The sequence below is a fragment of the Lonchura striata genome, chromosome 1 (assembly GCF_050655825.1).
Source record: "Lonchura striata isolate lonStrDom1 chromosome 1, ASM5065582v1, whole genome shotgun sequence".
Lineage (NCBI taxonomy): Eukaryota > Metazoa > Chordata > Aves > Passeriformes > Estrildidae > Lonchura > Lonchura striata.
Genome location: NC_140703.1, coordinates 33,463,091 through 33,477,440, shown reverse-complemented (window position 1 = coordinate 33,477,440; position 14,350 = coordinate 33,463,091). Strand labels below are relative to the sequence as shown.

Genomic DNA, 14,350 nt, shown 5'->3' with positions numbered 1-14,350 from the left:
GTCTAGAGGAAGATCAAGACTCTGCTTCTCCTGCTTAAGAGTCAATCTTTTAACCTTGAAAAGTTAAAGTCCTGTGGACTCTGCTGTCCTTGATGTATTCTTGATTTCAAAGAGAAGGGATAATTATGACTGGATCTTGATAAAAACACTCAGCAAAACATGAGGAACACCAGAGCACACCTTCAGTACCTGAAGATAAATCTCTGGGCTATATCATTAGTGACCCTTATCTTTTGTCCTCTGGTAGGGTCTGTGGGTTTAACATGGACCTTCTAACCCACGCATGCAAGTGGGATTCAGCCCAGAGCACCATGGCTGTCACAGACACTTGTGTAAGGTTGGTAGATTAAACAACAGCTGAAGACTATGTAGGGGAAACCATGGCAGCAAATGCTGCTGGACAATATCCTCAGGCAGATGAATCCATCCCTAGCATCTTACAATACTTCTGAAAAGGAGAAAGGGATTTCTCCCTTTAACTTCAAAACACAACAGAGAACTGTGTCACAGAGAGGTCAGTGACTCCCTAGGATTCATGCCTGTAGATGAGACTTAGACCCCATGCAAGCCAGTCAGAATTCATTGTGGAGTTCTCAGAGGTGAGATTTCACCCATGTGATTGGTAGTGGCTGTATTTGTGGAGGGGCCCATTGTATGTGAATGTTGGTACAATCTGTACTGCTCTCTGCTGACTTCTAGCTCTGTAAGCATACAGGTGGTGTATCCTGCATGGACAAAAGCACCAGCCTGGGATTACCTAAAAGTACTGAGGCTCAATTTTTCAAGTTATTTTCTCTTGTTGTTGTTGTTGTTGTTTGTTTGGGGGTGTGTTTTTTGGGGTTTTTTTTTGTTTGTTTTTGGTGGTGGTTTTTTGGGTGGTTTTTTTTTTTGGGTTTTTTTTTTTGTTTGTTTGTTTTGTTTTTTTTTTTTGTTTCGGTTTAGTTTTTGTTCCTCAAAGGATTTGACTCTCCTTGCATCCTGACCCCTCATCCCATTAACTCAGCTGAGTGACAGGAGATCCCCTGGCACTCTTTCTTGTTCAGGAAATACCCAAATAATTGCAGCTTGCTGACCAAACCATTGGCTAGCAAGGTGCAGCTGACCAGCAGATAAGATCATATAATCACAGGATAGCTTGGGTTGGAAGGGACCTTTCAAGGTCATTTAGTCCAATCCCCCTTACAATGAGCATCCTCATAATAAAAAAAATTCTTCCTTATATCTAGTCTAAATCTATCCTGTTTTAGTTTTAAAACATTACCTTTTGTATTATTTCTACAGGACACCTGCTTCATGCACTTGGTTTTTAACATATATTTCTATTCTAAAGTAATCGCACATTCATTGTACACAATGATGGTGTGTACAGTTTAAACCATACATTTATGTATATATACAACTATTTATTAACTATATCTTTCTAATCTCTATATAATAGCAATGGTGTTATTAGTAGGGATTAGCATTTATCTCTTTCTGGTTTAAAACAATTGGAATAATATTTTCTTCTATTATATGCAGTAAATCTTATCCATATGCTGCTTTATCCATGACAGGGTAGCTGTAGATTTGAGACCTTCCTGAAGTCCTGTCATTTGCTGAGCTTCTGGCCTCTTACAAGTCCTTGGTGTTTATTTTGTCTCTGAGAATCTCATTATGTTATAATGAATTTGTACACACCATCAGATGGTGGTCCAGAACCTGGGTTTAATGATCTCTTGAAATATTGTGGCAAAAGATCCACTTCAACTCCATCATTTAACATTTCTGCTTTGGCTGACACAAAATGATGCTAAATTAAAAGTCATGCCTTAGTGAGCAAAGCTGCTAACTCCTCTTTTCTGTTTTGCAGCTGGCCAGATGTACTGACCAGGAAATTGAAATCTGTCCTGAGGGATACAAAGAGGACACTAAGAAAGCAAAGAGCTGTGAAGCATGAAGGAGAAATAAGTTTTGGAGAGGATGAAATCTGAGAAGAACACGGCCAAGAACGAGTAAGATCAGGAGGGACACCTTGAAGCCAATCCAGCAGAACTCACACTCTCCATTTGGTTCCCAGCTGGCCCAAAGCAGTATAATTAATGAAGCCTCCTAAATTTTGCAGAGGGTGAACCTGAGCAGGCAGATGAATCCAGACCATCATCTCTTGTGAAACTGGGCACCATCTCAGAGCTGTATATGTGTGTGTTTTTGGGAGGGGTGCACTGAGGATGAAAGTGTGGGTGATAATGATGCTAGTTCCCACTCTTCATAAGCAACTGTCACAAGGGTGAACTCAAAGAATATTTTAGCTAGGTCTGCATGGCAGCACTAACAAGTCCAGCTGCCCTTTGGCCTGGATTCAACCAATAATGCCAAGTGCTAGAATGGTTCAACTGTTTTACATTAAGTAGTTGTTTTCCTGTTGTTATTGTGGGAAGGCCTGGTTTAATGAAAATGAGTGCAGTTGAGAAAAAAATGTTTTGGACAACAACAAAGAATATTTTTACTCCCCCACAGAAATTTTGAATCAAAATGTTCTCTTCCTGTATTGTCAACTTAAGCTGAAATATTTTCTTTCAAATTGACATTTCAGCTGCAAATGCCAATTTAATGCTATTTTCAAAATGAAATAACAGTTTTGAATTGAAACAGTTTGGTATGAATCAATATTTGTTTCAAATGCCAAAATGAGATTCTGCTCAAAATGTCAAAGTATGTCATATTTGCAAATCCAGATCTAAATTGCAAGAACTCTTTTCTTCTGCTTTATACACACATATATACAGGATATCTAAAACATGTTATGCTTCTCATCCCAAAGCCAGATAAAAATGGAATGCCAAGATATTGCAAAACTGAAACGCAGATCCATTAGCTGAGTAGTACTAATAAAATATATTTTTTTTCCCTGCAAAATTGGAGGTGAGGGAATGAAGAGAGCATCACTGAAGCAGTGCAAAGCCTAAAACCCATCACTCTTTTCCCATCCAGTCTCCAAGTGGTCTTTAAGACACTTGCCCATAAATAAGCCTCCTTGTGGGTAAAAAGTTTTCTGTAGAGGGTCAACATTTGGCCTGTAGGCACTTCCTAGAGGCAGAGCACACTTCCTCAAAGTCAAATAGTTTTGGTGTTGAGCCCTTATTCTTCCAAGTTTTTTACTCCTGTTCAACATCTGGCTCTTAACAACCTTCTGGGAATTGTTCTCTCTTCTGCAAGACTGAAGAGAAGAGCAGGTATGGTAATGCAATCAATATTGCCATCAGAAAGTGTTAACTGAGAGCACCAAGACCTTTCTCAAGCTGAATTTGAACTCTTCTCATCAGACCAGTCAAAACAGATTTTTACCATTCAGATAATAAATAAGCATCAACAAACATTTGGCAAACTTTCATTAGATACTGAAAATATCATTATGAAACAAAGTGAGTCTGAGTTCACAGAGCTAAGGAACACAGTATTTTCACAACTAATTCACTGTATCAAGTATAAAATATGTACTTTCAAAGTAAGATCTGTTTGACGTATAAACATCTAAAAAACAAAAATAGAAGGGAAACTCATTAATGCTCTTTAATAATGAGCTTTTACCGTGTGGCACCTGGTTTTGCTTTTTTAGAGGTGAGTTAATATTCCATATGGGAGAAGTTGGCCCTTGAAGGACGTCTGTCAAGAGGCTCAAACAGTACTCAAGCTGTCAAACAGGGATTAGGAAAGCCTTCACTTTCTGCCCTGTGCTAACCTTCTATTTGAAAATTAATTCAGCAAAACATCCTATGGAAGAGACATGGGGCAGGTAATTCTTACACAATACACCTCAAAGTACATTTCCAGAGAGGAATGTTAGCTGGATTGGTCTGTGCAAACATAGGTTTAAAATCAAACAACTTCCACATAATTCATGTCTTTTCCATTATTTTCCCATATTAAAAAAAAAACCCATCTATCATTGCTATCTTGTTACATAGCAGAGTGGGTTTTATCAACCTGACTTTTCCATGAAAATGATTGTAAAAAGACTTCAACCCACACTTCAGCACACAGTTTTGAATTCTTTCTTCATAATGTAGTCTTCTAAAATAAACAACATTCTTTGAATTCCTTTTAAAAATTAAGATACTAAATCTGTGGGAAAGGGTAGGAGAGAAGCAGAGTTCTAGTCACTGATGACTTTAGTAATCCCAGGATAATTCATTATTGTCTTTGAAGTCAGTGGTAATTTTTCCTCTTAATTTCAACAGGAAGAGGCCAAGGACTCATCCCTGAATGTGATTACCTCTGCTGTTAGAAATATAAAAAACATATTTATATTTTATTTATATTTTCCTGGTATTGTTCTGTTTAGATAGATTTAAGTTCACTTATGAGATTTCTTCCCGTACTGTATAATTTTTTTTATTATTACTTTGCTTCTGAAACTAATGTTAGAATGTTGTAATAAGGAAGATGTGGGCTGGAAGAAGCAAATGGAAATTTCTGTAACTCCACATCAGATTTCTCGGGTGATTGTGGACAAGGCACTTGGTAGATTCTTGGATAGGGAAGCACACATTTTAGTAACCATTATCAACAAGAACTTACCATATGATTGCTAGAAGTTTTACCACTTAATGTTACAGAGTGAATTTTAATGTAATCATGCAAACCCACTCAGAGCTGTAGATGTATTTACATACAACAAACAGTATCTGAATATAGTTTGTATTTCATACAGTATTTTTAGCAGTCAATTTATAGCATATGACAATAAAGATCCTTGAAGACCTATCCCTCCACCCAAATATCTCATTCTAGTTTGTATATTTACCTTCAGCTGACTTAGCTTACTTTTCATCTCTCTGTGAAGATAAGGCACTTTCACATATTCACTGGATTATACAGTAACTAAAAGCAGGTCTCAAGATATACAAGCCAGTGGCAGGAAAGTCAGGCAGAGAAGGTGTGAGATTCACAAAATCCAAGGAAGATATGGAGCAGCCACAGCATGGATGAGTGCCCAAACAGCTGCAATGGCCCAAGTCTGGGAAAATTTCCCAAGACAGGGCATGTTAATGTGAGGAGGGGACAATACCACTCCCCACAGCACATTTCTCATTAAAAAATGTGAAGATGCTCCTCTGGGGTTTGGAAATAGAGCCATGTGAATGCAGGAGTAGAGCTGAGGGTAAGTAATCCCAGGAAAATTCTATGATTTTGTGATTCCATCCTCTCCAGTAATGAATCTGTCAAATAGATGCATGAAAGACATCACATCAGCTGTCTCCTTTAAATCCATAAAATGGACATGGTCTGGCAAGGTCCTGTGCACAGGCAGACTCTTCCTCACCTTTACCTGCCCACTCACACACAGTGGTCATCAGAGGGATGCATCACTGATGAAGGTGGGCTAAGGGTTACCTGCTGCTGTAGCCACACATCCTTTCACTCCCCTTCAGCCATGCCTGAAAGGCCTAGTGTGGCACTCATTACCAGCCTCATCTGTGTTAAAAATAATGGCTTGAATCATATCATGGAATTATATATCACAGAATCATTTAGCTTGGAAAAGACCTCTGAGGTCATCAAACCCACCAATTAACCCAACACTGCCAAGTCCACCACTGAACCATGTCCCCAAGAGCCACATCTACATGTCTTTTAAACACCTCCAGGGATGGGGATTCCCCCACTTCCCTGCTCCAATGCTTCACAATCCTTTCAATGAAGCAATTATTTCCTAATACCCTATCTGAACCTCTCCTCATGCAACTTGAGGCCATTTCCTCTTGTCCTATTGCTTTTTATCTGGGAGAAAAGGCTGACCCCCAGCCAGATACAACCTCCTTTGAAGCACTTGTAAAGAGTGATCAGAATAAAGAATACATGGGAGAAGGCAGAGAAACTACAGCTCATCATGTGCAAACTGAAGCTGTGTGACATGGTGGTATTAGAGAGAGCTCTTACAGGTAAAACCCAGCCTGATTAAGAGCTATAGGATTGGTAGGTCAGCTATGGGATATAGAGTTTTATGTACCGGGAGGTTGGGTTAGCACTTGGAATTGAAACAGACCTCCCAAAATGAAGAGAGACGTTGTACTAAGGATTATTTTCAGACCCTGGGTGATTGCAGTCCTCTTCTCCAGCCTCCTGCAGCTTCAGTGTGAGCAGCAACACAAAGAACTCCTAGGCCACCAACTACTGAGACAGGTGAGCAAGGGGAGCTTTTCTGTATTCATCCCACACCAGGGTACTCCTCCAGCCTTCCTAAAATGACCACAGGAGAGAGTTCTCTGAAGCAATTGAAACAGAATCCATGTTCTGTTCAGTGCAAGAAGCACATAATGCTTTTCCTTTGATGCTCGTTACTTTACAGCTGTTGGTATTAAATTTCATTCACCAGCCTTTTCCTCATTCACTAGAATTTCTCACAATGCTTCCCAAGCCTTACTTCATGATATTTGCAGATGTCATGGTTTTTCTTCCTTCCCTGAGCATCCCTAAATTCTGCTGAACAGCACAGGACCACCCACAAAAATTGTCACATCCTGATAATGCAATTCTCTGCTTTGGTTTTTGACTCCATACCTGTCCTGACCCATGACATTTCCCCTTCACTTTGTCATTACTTGGTGTAAAATGTCATCCTTTCCTGCACGGGACTTGTTTAGTCAAGAAAATTTTATCAGATTCTCTTTTATTGACTGCTTTCACTGACGCATTACAATTCCTTTATTCAAAGGAATTAACCCTCCTTTTGCCATTTTCTGTTCTCAACTTGGGGCTTTCCAGGAGCCAGACTTAATAGCACAGATTTCAGACACAGTTAAAAAAAACAACAGATGATGAAAGTAAACACACTCATTTTTACAAAACTAGGTGTTTGAAACATGTTCATTAACATATACAGAGAAGCTCAGGAAAAACTGATCTGGAGCCAAGGACCAATGCTGATGTGTTATATCCACATAGGCCCAATGCCCAGATAAAAACTGCAAAACCATGCATGTAATCCCAATTGGTCTTGAACAGAAGGCATTTCTTAAGTTCTGGAGCCTTTTTATTTTCTATTGTTGTTTAAATTTGTCAAATTGAAAACATTCTGCATTTTTCAAGCGGAAAATGGCCTGATTTCAGAGTTTGCATGCCAGACAACTCAGCTGCCCATCTGCTGGGCTATTGCAGTAACTGATTCCAAAGCAACCCTGGAGGCAGACGTCTCAGCTCCAATCTCTACATACAATTTCCTCCTTTATTTTCTTTTTTCATTCAAAATCTGGAACTGAAATAGCATTTCAAAATATCTAAATCCTGCAGGAAACCAACTGACCTTTCTCCACTCTAGTCAGAAAAAAGAGGGCAGGAAGAGTAGGCAGCAAAAAGACTGCAAGGCTAAATATCCGGCCTCTAGGTCTTTTCTCAGCAAAAGAAATGCACTGTCCAAACATCACACAATAATATCTGATGTCAGATGTGCTGCAATTAACTTCATGCTTTAATGCATTTTGTGACTCAGGGCTGTTTGCAATAAAAAAGCGTGACAGGAGTAGAGCATTTCCTTCCACTCCTTGTTTTGAGCTGTCTGTGATATCTTGGCACTGTGTCCCAGGAACACTGTGTGGAAATAAAGCTTTTGTTTAACCCACTTGTGTGGGCTCACTGAGGAGGTGACTGCCTGCCCAGACAAATCTGTAACTCTCAGCTCCCCAAACACCATCAGCAAATAGCACTGGAGGGAACAACTGTGGATTGTTATCCAAATAGGATGCCAAAGTTTATTCATGGACTCAAAGTGGATTCAAAGTTTATTCAAAGTTTATTCATTTATTCATGTCATCAAGGCTTCTCTGCCTGACTGTACCTGTCAGGACTGCAACACAGTCAGAACAAAAGGCAAATATAACCTGATACTTATGATGGGTCCAAGACTTTGGTCCAATCTGCCGGGTGACTCGAGGAGCTCCATTTCTCAAGTTATGGAGGAATCAACCTGAAAACCTTCTGTCTATCCCTGTACTTTTGTCCTTGTGTTTCATACAGGGGTGGGTACAGACTGTCCAATACTGGTATGTGTGGAGAGGAACCAGCCAGCGGAAGGTGGGCAGGTGGAAAGGAACTGAGTGAAGAATTTCCCCAGATGGGGAGTCCTCCAGCTCTTGTGGGACAATAGTTTTCATATCCTGTGAGATCTCCAGCAAATCATTCCCCATATCTGGAGTAATGGGAGGCCTAAGCATTGAGAAGAACCAGCTTTGCATTGTCCATCTAGATTTCAGTTAAGCATTTGGCACTGTTCCCCAGAGCATTCCTCTGGAGAAACTCTCTGCTCATGGCTTGGACAGATGTTCTCTTCTCTGTGTGAAAAACTGGCTGGGTGACTGAGCCCGGAGTGTGATGGTGAATGGAGTTAAATCCAGTTGGTCACAGGCAGTGTTTCCCATGGCTTGGTGTTGTAGCCAGTCCTGCTTAGTATCTATACCAGTGTTCAGGACAAGGGGATGGAGGGCATCCTCTGTAAATTCACAGATGACAACAAGTTGGGTGGGAGTGTGGATCTACTGGAGGGCAGGAGAGATGTGGACAGGCTGGATCAATGAGCTGAGGTCAATTGTTTGAGGTTCAACTAGGCCAGGTGCCAGGTCCTGAATTTTGATTGCGACAACCCCAGGCAGTGCTAAAGGCTGGAGGAAGAGTGGCTGGAAAACTACCCAGCAGAAAGGGATCTGGAGGGGCTGTGGCCACATCCCTGAGGAGCCTGTGACTATGTTATATCTCATACCCATGTTGCCTAATGCTATAGGGACCCAGAAACACAGTGTGCCCATCCCTGCACGTGGCTTCTAAATAATCTATGGAAGGGCTTGCAGATCTTATAGAGAGGAAAAGACCTTGCTGATCTCTCAAGCAGGAGCAAATATTTCACTGTGACTCCTATTATTGTAATTTTGAAATATTTTAACTAAATTTTAACACAATCGCAGGAAAATCTTCAGCATTAAAAAGACCAGCCACAGCCAATCAGTACAGTTAGCTACTGCTCACATCTGTAACATTCAAATTCAAGGTTCAATTCGGATGCAAGCATTTTATGCTGTATATGCTAATGCATTTGTGCCTATATGAATATATACATATACATATGTGACATATAAATGTATTTCTATGCATTCAATTTAGCAGCATCCATTCACCACCAGAGGGCAGGCGCAGAATATGAAAATTAATTGTCCTATGCTTCCCTGCACATGTCAATGAACAAACTGCTCAGTGGGCAGAAGGATATCACCAACGTTTTCTTTTGCCATCTCCAATGACTTTCTTATCATGGAATCATAGAATCATAGAATAGTTTGGGCTGGAAGGGACCATTCAAACTCGTCCAGTCCACTCATCCTGCAATGACTGGGGACACATTCAACTGCATCTGGTGGCTCAGAGCCCTGTCCAGGACTTGAATGTTCCCAGGGGTGGGGCATCCACCACCTCTCTGGGCAACCTGTGACAGTGTTTCACCATCCTCACTGTAAAAAGCCTCTTCCTACTATCTAAACCAACCACCTTTTAGTGTAAAGCCATTACCTCTTGTTCTACCGCAGTAGGCCCTGGTAAATTTTTTTGTTCAGAATCTCAAGCCTTTCAATACCTCATATTTCACAGTGTGATGGCTAGTTTTTGTTTTGTTTGTTTGACTGAGATCTAAATCTAACAATATTTATATGAATCAGTGTGTCCATTCTCACAGTCCTGAGTATTAGGAGCTTTTGGAAAGGTTCAATGAGCAAAGAAGAGATTCTCTTTTCATTCATGCTATGGAGAGGATAAAAATACATAAGTCTTGATGCCAGAAGGCATATCCTTAACAGCATGTACCTCCAAACAGCAGGTGCTTATGATATGGCACAGACAGACCTTCAATATTATGGGTCATGAGATCCATAAGGATTATTGTCTAAAACCCAGTGCCTTTGACCTGAGGAGGGTAAAGGGGTGGACAATATTATCCAGAAGCTTCATTTCAATTTCATAACAAAGATCTTTACAATTGTGTACAAGGAGATGAAAATTCATGGGGTTACAGAGGCCTCTCAGGGCAGGAATCCTGCTCAGGGCTTTGCTCAATGGGATGGTGTATGTCATACCCTCAAGACAACAACAGAATGGCAGAATCACTTATAATGTTTTATAGCACATCCTATAATACCATCCCCAAGTGGCTTCACTCGAAGAAACCTGGAAAGTATTTTAAGGGATTGCTATGTCCAGCCTAGGCTGGGAACTTGTGACTTACACCAGCAGGATGTATACTCACAACCATCAGAATAAACCATTTTTCTGTTTCCTGATGACAAGAAGGATTCATTTCCTTTAATTCTGAATCTATGTCTGCAGTAGTCATGCACCAGTCCCTTCATCTTCACAGGAGAAAGGCAGAGCTTGTGGAGGTGACTCATCTGCCGGACAATTAGATGAATCATGAGCAAGACACGCTTTCATTTCCCTCCCCGAGCTGTGGAGGATATCAAGATCAGTGGCTCATTTGATAGGTCTCAACCTTGCAGCTGTCTACAGTTGATTGAATACAGATCATCTTTTTCACCCATGGCATTCTGCAGTTACAAATTTTTATGAGAAAAAGAAAACCAGGAGTTTGCTCAGCTCTTCGATGCTATCACTACTTCCACCTGGGCTTGGCAGGGGGCAGGTAATACATGTTGGAGCATAATTGTGCTTCTTTGTTCCCCATATTTCACCATTCAATGCACTAAACTTTCTGGAAATGTAGCCCATTCACTGGAGTCAAAGTTTTATCTGAGATGCACCCGTTGTGAAACCTAGAAGGAGATGCTCAGAAGCAAATTATGCTTACAGTGTTTTGAAAAATCAAGCAGATAGATGAGCAGGATTTTTTTTTTTCCTTCAGATTGCTGCCTTATGTTGGCTTTCTGTCTCCTCTGAAATTACTTCAATATCCCCCCTGTGTCTCCTTGCTTCATCATTTGGTTCAGAGGGGTTGTTCAATGGTACAGGTACATTTCCCCTCCAGAAATATGGCCCACCTAAAACATTTGACACAGGAACTCATGATGAATGGGTGTAGCTCAGCAAGAACTCTGATGGAATTAAGTAAGGGTTTCAATACTTTTTTCCTGAAAAAAAAAAAGAAAAAAAAGAAAAAAAAAAAGAAAAAAAAAAGAAAAAAGTCCAAACTACATGACTGGGGGGTGGAGTTAGGTTATTCAAGAAAAGCCAAACACACTGAGCAGTAAGCTAAGAAATTTTGGAAATAACCCAGAATCCCACTGTGGGCTATTAAAAAACCCCAAGATTTCAGTAAGGGATGACGTAGTGGTGGATCAGAGGGCTGTGGGAAGGATCAGAGGGTGTAGGAACATGACAGAAATAGAGCATTTCTAGCTCATTTATTCTCTCTCTATGATTCCAACCTTTTTTTTTTTTTTTTTTTTTTTTGGCACTTGCCTAGAAACAGTCTAGGAGGGGCAAAACACAGTATAGATCATACTCTCCACTAGTTGTTATGAAATACTTCTCTGCAAGAGCTTAAAATTACCTGTATCATGATCAGCTCCAAAGCTTTATAGATATATTGCCAGTAATCAGTTCACTATAGCTTCACTGCATAAAACACCACCTATCCAAAGAAAATATGGTAAAGAGGTGGAAGGAAGGGACAACTAAAAGGGAAAAATCATTATTTAAAGGGTGGTTGATAAATAAGTCATTTTTGTAAGGTCTGATTCAACAGTAAGGAGTGAAAATGCTGGGGAGAGAGACCAACTCTATATTTCACCAACCAAAAGAAAACAAGAGGAAGGAGGAAGAATGGATTTTATTACACACTTTAAATTAAGCAGGAGAGTTAGAGAGAAACATGATCTTTAGCCCCATTAGCACAGAAGATAGTGCAAACTGTTCTTCAGCTTGTTCCACACCACCTGGTTCATTGATCCTTCTGCTGTTGCAGTGGTAGAGCAGAGATATAGGAAATATTTGCAAGATAAACCACATCAATCTCATTTAGTTTGTATTTCAAGATAAATCATATTTGTCACATACAGCCCAGTTTCCTGAACCTGTTGATAAACGGGTTCAGGTTCCCTTCAACCCTTGGAGCAGGGCAACTGCCAAGGCAGAAATTCTCTGCCATTATTTCTGTCTTCTTGAGATGTTCACCTATCGACTTTGCATGCAAGCCATACCTCAAAGTCTCACTGAAGAACAGGGCACATCTGAGAACCACAAGGTTTGGAAAACAAAGCCAGAGTATCCTGGAGGTTGTTTTGGTCCCCCATAATACACACACAAATTCCATAAATTCCATTTGCACCGTTTCAACCGACCACCCGCCCCCCCCCCCCTCCCTCCCAACAAATTATGACACTCTCTGCAGCTCCTGTCATATCAGTTTAATTGTCTGGAAGTTTTTCCCACATGTTTTCCCTCTCTTTTTTCTCTTACTGCCTCACTGCCATGAGCCCCAGCAGCCCACTTCATCAGACACATCAGACATTGTTTTCTCCCCAAGTTATTTGTGTTATCTTTTCTCAGAAGATTCTACAAAAGACCCTTACCACCAAAGTCACCTTGTTTATATCCTGTGGTGATACCTGTTTGTGCTGGGAGTCTCCACCCTATCTGCCACTCCAAGTGATGTACAACATCACCTAAGGGTTCCATGAATGTCTTTTTGCACCATTATGTGCATTTTGCTTTCTTGCTCAATTTTCTGGCACTGCCTAGTCTGCCTAGGCACCCAATGTTTGAGGACCCTGGCACCCAAGAGTAGTCAGATGAGCCAGGACTTTGTCCATCCTTCAAATCACTGCATTGTAACATGGTTGCAGCTAACTCCTTCACAGCTGGCCACATCTGGTTTGGTAAGTGTGGAGAGTCCACCGGACATGCATTTTTACCCTGCCATCTGGACCTTAGGAAGGTTATGGCTGGTACCAAAGGGGACTGACACAAATCTAGTCTGGGAAAATGCCAAGAGCAACATCTTCTTTGAGTTCAGCTAAAAACACAGCTCCTGAGATCTGCAGGCACCGTGTGATGAGGTCTGAGATGGGACAGGAATCACAGCTGACCTGGTGACCAGGACAACTTCACTGTTCGGCTCACCACCCATATTGGCACCAGTGTGTGAAGCATCATCCCAGCAACAAACTTCCCTCAACAACAGCAGCAGAAACAGCATCGTTACAGCAAAGCTCTTGGAACCCTTGTTCCTCATGTATTTTTTAAGAAATAAGATGCTATAATCAGACCCAGAGGAAATGGAGCATAAATATCAAACTTTGTTCAGGCTGGGAAAATAGAATTTATAATTAAAGATGGGCATCTTGTTGACAAGATATGGTTTATTTTAACTGTGAGATGAGTACATGGTCAACTTCTAATCTTTTGCAAGTTATTAAAACCAGCCAGTTCTCTTCCTGACTGTTTTGTTGTTTTTTGGTTTGGATTTTTTTTTTTTTTGGGGGGGGTGTTATTTCATGTAATTTCTAAAAAAGAAACTGGGCTAACTTCAGCTCAAGATAAAGATGCTTATATTGGCAGAGATGTCTTGGAGGATCTCAGTAGCTGGGAATTTTTCTTTCTGTTCATACACTCCTGCTTGTCTCCATGCCAGCCCCACCAACCCAGCCTGTCACTGTCTCCCATGGAAGTGTGGGAATTCTGTGACAGTTAGAAAGGAAGGAGAAGGCCCAGGGTTGGCTTTGTGTGAGCAGAACTGACCTATGGCTATTTTTTGGTTTTTTTTAAAGTGGGGTTTTCTGGCTGCCTACTGCCTCAGTATGGAGTCATGTAGGATTTGTGCTTGGCAGATACCAGCAGGGATTATCACAGGACTGGTGCTTGTATGCAGTTTTGGTGGCAAGATCCTACAAGTTTTCAGGGTGTTGTGTCCCTCCTCGTATCCTCAGGTTTTTTTCATGGGGTAGGCTTGGGTACATCGATGCTGTCAAATAAGCCAGCTTCCCAGAGTCAATACCACTGAGGGTTAGCTTGCTCAAGGGCACCCTTTCCCACAAAACCAGCTTGTTCCCTCCAAGCTGTGTGTAGTTCTGTGGTTTTCTTCAGGATTTGCATCAGGTTTGGCTGCTTCTGCTCCACACAGACCCCCTACAGCATATTTGGACACTGTCCCCACAATATCCAAGGTATCCTCAAAGAAAGCTAGCAGTGAAAGAAATTCAGGGCTGTAGGGGAACCATCTGGAGTCAGGTATCTGTGTGCTACACACTGGAAAATAGTCAGCTTGCTCTAGAGAAGGGTCAGGTCTGTATGGATCCAGCCAGGGATCCCTCCCTGGAAGAGACACTTTTACTGGAAGAGATAAAACTGGAGAAGCATCAGCACTCAGGTGTCACTG

General features: G+C 41.1%; 1 protein-coding gene across 1 annotated transcript in view; it reads left to right on the top strand.

Annotated features, from left to right (window-relative positions):
* GUCY2F (guanylate cyclase 2F, retinal) overlaps window positions 1-4,760 on the top strand; it is a 42,197-nt gene extending 37,437 nt beyond the window's left edge. Inside the window, exon 18 of the mRNA XM_085574133.1 lies at window positions 1,853-4,760. Coding sequence (XP_085430259.1) covers window positions 1,853-1,973 — 121 coding nt within the window. The 3' untranslated portion in view covers window positions 1,974-4,760. The remainder of the gene's footprint in view (window positions 1-1,852) is intronic.
* Window positions 4,761-14,350: the final 9,590 nt, after the last annotated feature.